General features: G+C 62.5%; 1 protein-coding gene across 1 annotated transcript; it reads right to left on the reverse strand.

Annotated features, from left to right (window-relative positions):
• Window positions 1–417: 417 nt before the first annotated feature.
• RTP5 (receptor transporter protein 5 (putative)) lies at window positions 418–4,155 on the reverse strand. The gene is made up of 2 exons (XM_028105364.2): window positions 3,989–4,155; window positions 418–2,042 (listed from the first exon to the last, which is right to left on the reverse strand). Exons 1-2 carry the CDS (start codon window positions 4,138–4,140, stop codon window positions 620–622), a joined length of 1,575 nt encoding a protein of 524 aa, XP_027961165.1. The 5' UTR covers window positions 4,141–4,155; the 3' UTR covers window positions 418–619.
• Window positions 4,156–7,957: the final 3,802 nt, after the last annotated feature.

Consider the following 7,957-nt stretch of genomic DNA (forward strand, 5'->3'; position numbering starts at 1 on the left):
CCAAGCCTCAAGGGGGGCTTTCATCTTTCCCCAGAGTCGGGGGCGCACCCAGGAAAATCCCGTGGGTGCCCACGGAACGTGGCAGATGCGTAGCGGGCAGAGCCCTGTGCTGAGAAGGCACAGGTTGGCCTGGGTGTCCTGTCCCGCCGCCCTGGCCAGGAATCCAGAAGCCATCAGAGGAAGAACCCGCTCCCCACCGGGACTGATGGGGGACAGTGACGTGCCCACCACACCCTCCCACCTCAAAACCTTGTCCTGGGGGCTGGCTTCCTCGCAGCCCAAGCACACCGTGTGGGTTTTTTCCTTTTCGCTTTTATTTTATTGGACTGTAACACTCACACGGACAAGCGCCTGGACCACGCGTGGGCAGCTTGGCGGATAATCGCGGTGTGGACATCCATGAAGCCACAACTCACATCAAGAGACTACACACACAGAAGCAGGGGGTGGAGGGGAAGCCTGAGGGCGCACACTCGGCTTAGGGAGGGCAGGCAGGGGTGGCCTGGGGCCCAGGGTGCGGGCCGGGGCAGGGGGTCCCACTGCTCGGCTGCCCGGGCGGCCCTGCTGGAGGGGCATATGGGGGGACCCCGCCAGGAGGCGTCAAGACTCGCACGGGCCGTCAGGGGCTGGCCTGGTACAGGTACATGATCCAGAGGATGCAGACGGTCATGGAAACCCAGACCCACACTTCCTCGTAGGGGTCCAAACGCGGTGCGCAGCAGGCACAGCCCAAGTCCCCCTCCCTGCCGAGCCCGGCCCTCGGCTGCCCCCTCTTCTTGTCACAGCCCCGCGTGGCCAGGCCACCGCTCCGGCGGCCACTGGCGATGGAGCCGGGGCCCTTGTACTTTATGATGTCGAAGACGGAGAAGGGGATGGTGATGGAGCCCTCGCTAATGGTGACGGGTCTACGGGCGCGGGTCCCTGGAAGGGGCTCACGGCCAGCAGGGGCAGGGCCGTCACCGCCATCCTTCTCTTTGCCTTGGGTGCTGTTGGCGGAAGCATTCTTGCCTTTGTCTTCATCAGTGAAGATGAAGGGGAAGGTGACGGAGCCGTTGATGTTGGGGAAGGAGTCGTCTCTGATGATGTTCGCCAAAGACGAGGGGAAGGTGATGGAGCCCTCGCCGTCATCCGTGAGGCCAATGATGTAGGACACCGGCAGTGGGCCATTTCCGGCGGAGCTGGGGACGGAGCCCTGGCCTTTGAAGATGAAGCCTTTCAGCTCGAAGGGCTTGATGCTGCTGATGAGGAGGCCTCGGCCATGGAAGATGGGGCATTTGATGTTCACCAGGAGGCCTCTGCCCTTGGGCGTGGCTGTGGAACTGGCCGGCAGGTAGATGGAGCCCTTGCCGATGACGAGGGGCCCGCCGGGGTCAGCCGCTGGGAGGGAGCCCGACCCTGGGCTGACACGGCCCTTGGCCCCAGCGGCGGGCCCCTTGTCCCTCCCCACATCCACAAGGGAGAAGGGGACAGTGACAATGTCATCATCCTGGCTGAAGAAGTTGCTGCTCTCGGAAATCGGGTTCCTGATGAAGTCGGCCACGGAGAGGGGGATGGTGATGGAGTTGGGGGTGTAGCCCCTGGCGCGGTCGACCACGGGCCCACTGCCAAGGGTGAGCAGCTGCTTGCCGGCGGCGGTGCTGGCCAAGCCGCCGCCTCCGTACAAGGTGTACCTGCCCTTGATGGTGGTGGGGCTCTTGACCTCGGGCCCCCAGGCTGGGTCTGGGGGCTTCTGGAAGAAGCAGACGCCCAGGTCGCAGGCCTCGCAGCGCTCACCAAAGCAGATCTCGGGGCACTGGTCTGAGCTGAGGCTCTCGCCATAGCACTTCTGCAGGATGAACAGGACTAGCTTGTTGAGGAAGAGCCGGACATTCAGAAGGCTCACCTGGCAATGTCCCTGGGCGCCCGGTGGGCACAGCCTGCACTGTTGGCCCCAGATGCGCATCTTCACCAGCCCCAGGTGGCTGCCCTCGTCCAAGCACGTGTGGAAGAGAATGTGCACGTGGGCCGAGGACCAGCCCCACTGGCAGCGGCCACACTGGAGCCTGGGGGTGGGGAGGAGAGAGGCGGCAGTGAGTGCAGGGGAGGGGGACGGCCCTGGTCCCCCCCCCCCCCAGCTTGGAGGCCGGCCCAGCACAAGCTCCGGGACCGGAGACCCGGAGACCCCTTCCGCAGGGGTGCACCCCTTGCCTGCGCGCATAATCTGGAAAGCTGAAAAACAAATGCCTTTTCACCGGTTTGGCTCAGAGCCTGGCTTGACACGGTGGGAGTTCACTGCCCTGCTGCTTTTCTGCCCTGAGGACATGTCACCAAGAGCCAAAGGCAGCCCTGCGGATACCTGTGGGCTACCTGTGAGCTACCTGTGAGCGGGGGAGAGCCTGGCTCCCCCAGGGGAGGCCCCTTCCTCCTCCGCCGCCCCCCCTCCCCGCAGGCCCCTGCAGGGCAGGCCATGCCTGGCTGGGTGGGGTCCCGGCAGGCCTGGCCCATCCCTGGGGCTGTCCCCGTGACAATGCAGAGAAGCGATGGGGGGCCCTGGAAGGAAGAGCCCCATCCCCGTGGAGAGAAGGTGAGATGGAGGGGCGGGGGAGTCTCGGGACACAGAAGGCGGGGAGAGCCCAGAGGGGCTGGGGGCTCCCAGGACGATGGCGAGTGAGCCCCTTCCACGGGTCCGCTCTGACTCCAAACACCTGAGCAAGCTGGCCGAGCACCACTGGGGCTGAAGAAGGTGCCGGTCTGGGGCCTCTGCGGCCGTGTGCCCCAGGGCCGGCAGGGGGGCCCTCTCTCCAAGACCCTTAGGTCACGGACAAGCGACCACATGCACGTGCACGTGGGAAACCTGCCCAGCATCTCCCAGGCAGCACCGTCCCACGGGACTTTCCGCGATGGTGAGGATGGGCTCCGTCCTTGCGGCCCAGCCAGCAGCCTGCAGCCACAGGTGGGGCAGGACACGGCTAGTGCCCTTGGGGCTGGACTTTCAGCTTCATTTCAGTGTGGCCAGCTGTGGCCAGGGGCTGCTGTGTGCAGAACGAGGGACAGTGCCCTGTGACCCTCCCACTCCCCGGCATTTTTAGCTGTATGAAAGCTGAAAGGCAAGGGAACAGTGCTGGTGACCCTCTGCCACTGAAAGCAGTTCTCCAGCTTGGCCGTGGGAACAGGTGCTTCTCGGACACGCCAAGGGCTGATTCTCCTAACACCTGGGAAAGCCAGCGTCCCACTAAACACCTGGCCCCAGGGGTTTCAGACACTGGGTGGGGGCTGTGGCATCCGTGTCAAAGGGTGGCTGCCCAGAGAGTCCCCGTGGTGACCCCTTCCCCCACCGCCCCCCCTCCCCATGGGCCCCTGCAGGGCAGGGCAGGGCATGCCTGGCTGGGTGGGGTCCCCACAGGCCTGGCCCATCCCTGGGGCTGTCCCCATGACAATGAGGAACGGGGCTCACATGGTGACCCCCACGACACTGGGGCTCCCAACCCGGCCCCTGCTTGGCCGGCAGCCCAGCCCAGACACAGCCCCCACCTCTGGGCCTGTGCCCCCCTCAGGCACGACTCAGCCTCCCTCCCTTCAGGCCCCTGTGCAGGGTGGGTCGTGAGCACAGGCGCCTGCCCATCCCCTGCTCTGGCCGTCAGCGCTGCCATGGAAACCAGGAGATGCGGTGAACAGACAAGCCTCTCACGCGTGGGTGGCCGCGTCACACCCCCAGCATCCACCCCGCCCCCACTTCTGCCGGGCCCCTGACTGGGGTGGCCGGCACCGAGGGACTGCACAGAGGTGGCTCCCCAGCCCCCCACCTCCCGGAAGGGAGAATGAACACCTGGTCCACCTACCTGTCGGCGGCCAAGAGCCGGCGGGATGCGTGCCCCTCTCCGGGCCCACATGGGCCATACTGCACCAGCCCGGCCTCCGGACTCAGGGCACCCCAGGCCGGTGCTTAAGCAGCTTCAGCCCCTCCCTGCCCAGCACCCCACAGCCCCCCCCCCCTCCGCCTGCAGCGCACCTGGAAAGCCCCCTCAGCCGGTACTGAAAACCGCCGCCCTCCGTGTGCCCGGAGGCCAGGTTCTCCTCAGGGACCAGCTCCCAGGTGTCCTGGGGTCTCCTCTTGGCCATCAGCTGGGCCAGGGTGCTGGCCCACACGTCCACCCCGTCCATGCTGGCGCCGGGCTCCGCAGTGCGGTCTGGAAGCTGCCGCTCCAAGGAAGCCTGGGATCCCACATCCTGCGTCCTCACCAGCCAATCACCGCCTTGACAACCGTCCGGTCTCCACGGCAACCAGGGCCGGCTCCGGGGAAACGAGAAACAGGCCTTTTTTTCTCGTCCCCTCGCATGTTTTCTTGTTACGCAAGCGATACATTTTCATTTTAGGAAAAATGAGAAACAAACAGATAAATGCAAAGGAAACAGACAACAGAAAATAAACTGGTACATAATCATCACTGTGGTGCTGACGTCCGCACATGGCCCCACACGCACAGGCATGTGTAAATCTTCGTATTGTTTCTCACAAGCAGGAAATCGCACTCAACGTGGCCTCCTTAGCCCACGACACGCCTCGGACAGTGTTGCCCACTCGTCCGCAGCTGAGCCGCATCTGCTGCCCGGCCTCTATCCCGGCTGCTGGGTGCTCCTTCTTTACCATTGGAAACCAGACCGGGAGGAAGTGCCCTGAATATGGGTCCTTGCAAAGTTCCCCATGGTTTTTTCTCAGACTTCATATTGGCTAGAATGTAGAACATTTACGTAAACAACGGCTAAAACATAACACAGAGCATCATGGTTACCGTAAAGCCTCGCGGGGCCCCTGAAGGGCAGCCCCCCACCACGCTCCACGGGCTCCTCCCTTGCAGAGGTAGGGTCAGCCTGGCCGGGACCCCCTAGGGCTCCACAACCAGAGACATTCCCCTTTGCTACTTTGGGCTTTATGCACACAGAATCATGCAGGACACATCTTGTGCGTGTGAGTCTGGGCCCCCACCCTCCCCGTGGGCGGACGGAAGCATTGCTGCAACCAGCCACCTCTCACGCACGGGGCCGGGCTGCTGTGTGCCCCAGGCGAAGGTCATGCACCTGCTGGACAACCATCCTCAGGCTTCAGAACTCCCGCTTTCATGCCTCCCGGGAGCTGGGCTCCCTGGGCCTTTCTGGCCACCCGAGCCTCCCCTGCTCTGGAGGACCGTCCACCTGTTCCCATGTCCCCGTCCCCCTGCATCCTGGCGGGGTCACTGTTTCATCTTTCACTGCCTCTCTAGGGCTTCAGATGCTGCGCTCTGGTCCTGCTGCTTTGGTGGTGGCCCCAGAAGCTCCAGCGTGTGAAGGGAGCCCACCACTTTCAGAGGGTCGAGCAAACGCTCTGCCCACCACCGGCCTCATCCCCTGTGGTGCCCAAAACCCCTCACTCACCCTCAGTGCCTCCACCACTGTCTCTCTGACCTGCACGCAGAACAATCCTTCTTTCTCAACGGCTGACGAATTCTCTGCTCATCTTTGTCCAGTCTGCAGCTAATCCTGGCAAGTGAGTGGATGTCCTTTTCATATTTTGCATTTTTCTGAAGCTTGTTTTTGGCTCTCTCAGCTATATGCGCCATCTATCTGCCTTGCAGCAAAGCGTGCTCACGGGATAGGAGAGGAAATTATTGGGATGTGCTCCTGGGAAGGCTCCATCCTGCAGGACCAGCTAGCTGGGGAAGACCCACGCCCCCCTGCACTGTCCCCTGAGTCTGTTTGTTGATGCAGACGTGATGACTGGCACTCCTGCAGCCCCCTTGGACCATGAGGTGAACTTGCAGATGGAAGCCATGTGTGGAGGAAGCAGAAAGGCAAGACTTTGGACCCTTGATGACAGTCGGGGTCACTGTACCACCTCAGGATCGCCTACCTCTGGATTCGTTGTTCAAGAGAGAAGTAAACATCCAGCTCCCACTGTTATCGTAAGGCCCTGTGCTCTGGGTTTTCTGGCTCATCAGACAGCCAATTGCAGCACTTCTAACTGATATGCTGGGCTGTGCCTAAGGTCCTGGGTTTTGCTGGTTGGTCTAGGGCCATTGTGTGTAGGTGGGCATGCGTGTGGTCCTGGTCACGTGGCCAGCCGGGGTCCGAGGGAATGGCTGTAGCCTGGAGGCTGTGCGGAGGTCCCCACAGGGCTTTTCCTCTCCATGTGGCCTCTCTGGACCCAGCGCCCTGACTGCTTCTACACCATGCTGGGCGTGGGAGCCCACGCTCCGCCCCAGGGCTGTACCACAGCCCCGTCCACCCGGCCCACCCCACTGCCTCCTCCGCTCTAGAAACCACAACCTGCCTCTGAGTTTAGGGAAGAGTCTTGGTATCATGACTGACCACCACCACCCAGAAACAATCTATTTCGCTCCGGAACTTCCTTATACCTCTCCCAGGAGACTGCTAGAAAGGCATAGGTGGCAGACCCAAGGGAAGCCAGCCTCCACGTGCCTCTTCCCACGCCCGTTTATCCATCTCCGCAAGCCCCTAAACCAAGCTCTCTGCAAAAGCTGCTCACACGGTCAGCTAACAAGTCAGTTGGCTTCTTTACCAGAGGGGTGACGGATGAGGCAGAACACGCACAATGCTCCGCCGACGCCCAAGCTGGTCAGCGGTGTGTGGTCCACATGCATGGATGCAGGTCCCTCCGACATGGACTCTAGGAATGAGGCTTGCTAGCAATCCCTTCCGCCCCTGCTCTGTCCTCCACCCTCTGCCCACCACTCTGTGACCAGCCTCCCCGACGCATCGTTGACTCCAGAATGGGTTGGGCTCGGGACAGAGAGTGATGTCAGGGGCAACCAGGTACCGTTTCAATGCTACTGCCCCACCTCACGGAGACAGCGCTCTCCTGTCCCCCACGGACACTCTCCTTTTGGCTTACACCGACCGGCCTGGCACTCACTTCTTGAGTTCAGCTTTTGGAGAAGGTGGCTGGAAGGCAGAGGTCAGCCCTCACCACTGGGTGACCTCCAGGTGGAGCATTTGAAAGCAGACCTTCTGGCAGCCCTGATGAGCCATGAGGACCGTCTCCTGCAGGTGACGATGCTCAGAGCCTCTGTCCCCCTCTTGGCCTGGGCGTGGCCTGGGCAGGTTCCCCCAAAGCCGCTCCATGCCATGCTGGACCAGAGGAGTGCCAGCTTTGGGACAGGACAGCACAGCAAAGGAGTCAAAGCAGGAGACCAGGTTGGGAGAGGGAGGGCATCCCAGGGTCCAGCTCCAGCAAGGCCAGCTAGCTAAATGGACCCCACCCTGTGTGTCTGGAAGGAGAAGGGTTGAGAGAGACAGACAGACAAGGAGAGCAAATCGGGTAGAAATAATGATGCCGGGTTCACCCCTGCCCTCCCCCAAACCTCGGCTCCAGGGACACAGGGCAGCTGGGCAGACCCCAGGCCCAGCCCCCAGCATGCAGGCACGGTGGGTGTCTCTGAGCTGCCGGCGGGCAGGGGCCCCGGAGTCGGCGGCCAGGACAGCCACATCTGCACGCCGGCAGCCCCTCGTCCAGCGTCCCGTCCCACGGGCTCTTCCCACCACCTCCCCAAGTTCCTCGCTCTGCTGTCCACCGAGCTGCTGCTGAGCAGGGGGCCAGTCTTGTCTGCCAAGCCCTGGTGGCGTGGGGGCTCACCCTGGCAGGAGCAGTGAGAACCACAGAGACCGGCCTTGGGCCACAAAGGGACAGACCAGGGACCTCAGGGCCAACGAGGCGGTACCCGGGTGGCTGGCCCTTTGGCCGTGGATATCTTGGCTGTAAACATGTTCCCCACATAACTGACTGGCCACACGGCAATTTTGTGAAGGATAAAAAAATAACTGGCTACTAACAGCTTGGTTTGACAGTTCCATTTCCTGACGCTGGTGGACAGTTTGGTTTCATGTCTCCATTGAAATAAGCAGGTGTGCGCAGAGCAGGGCGGGAGACCCTCCCTCGGCCACGTCCGCCGTGTGGAGAGCGGCAGTCCCGGGGTCAGGTGGACGG

The sequence above is a fragment of the Eumetopias jubatus genome, unplaced genomic scaffold (assembly GCF_037043125.1).
Source record: "Eumetopias jubatus isolate StellerSeaLion01/CBP00866 unplaced genomic scaffold, mEumJub1_p1.0 scaffold_3, whole genome shotgun sequence".
In the NCBI taxonomy this organism is placed as follows: Eukaryota; Metazoa; Chordata; class Mammalia; order Carnivora; family Otariidae; genus Eumetopias; species Eumetopias jubatus.

What these genes read in the sequence shown, in the direction of transcription:
- RTP5 (XM_028105364.2), bottom strand. Translation starts at nt 4,140, where the DNA reads ATGGACGGGGTGGACGTGTGGGCCAGCACCCTGGCCCAGCTGATGGCC. An exon ending in CGGCTGAGGGGGCTTTCCAG is followed by an intron (nt 2,043 to 3,988) that starts GTGCGCTGCAGG and finishes CCCCACCCCCAG; the next exon opens with GCTCCAGTGTGGCCGCTGCC.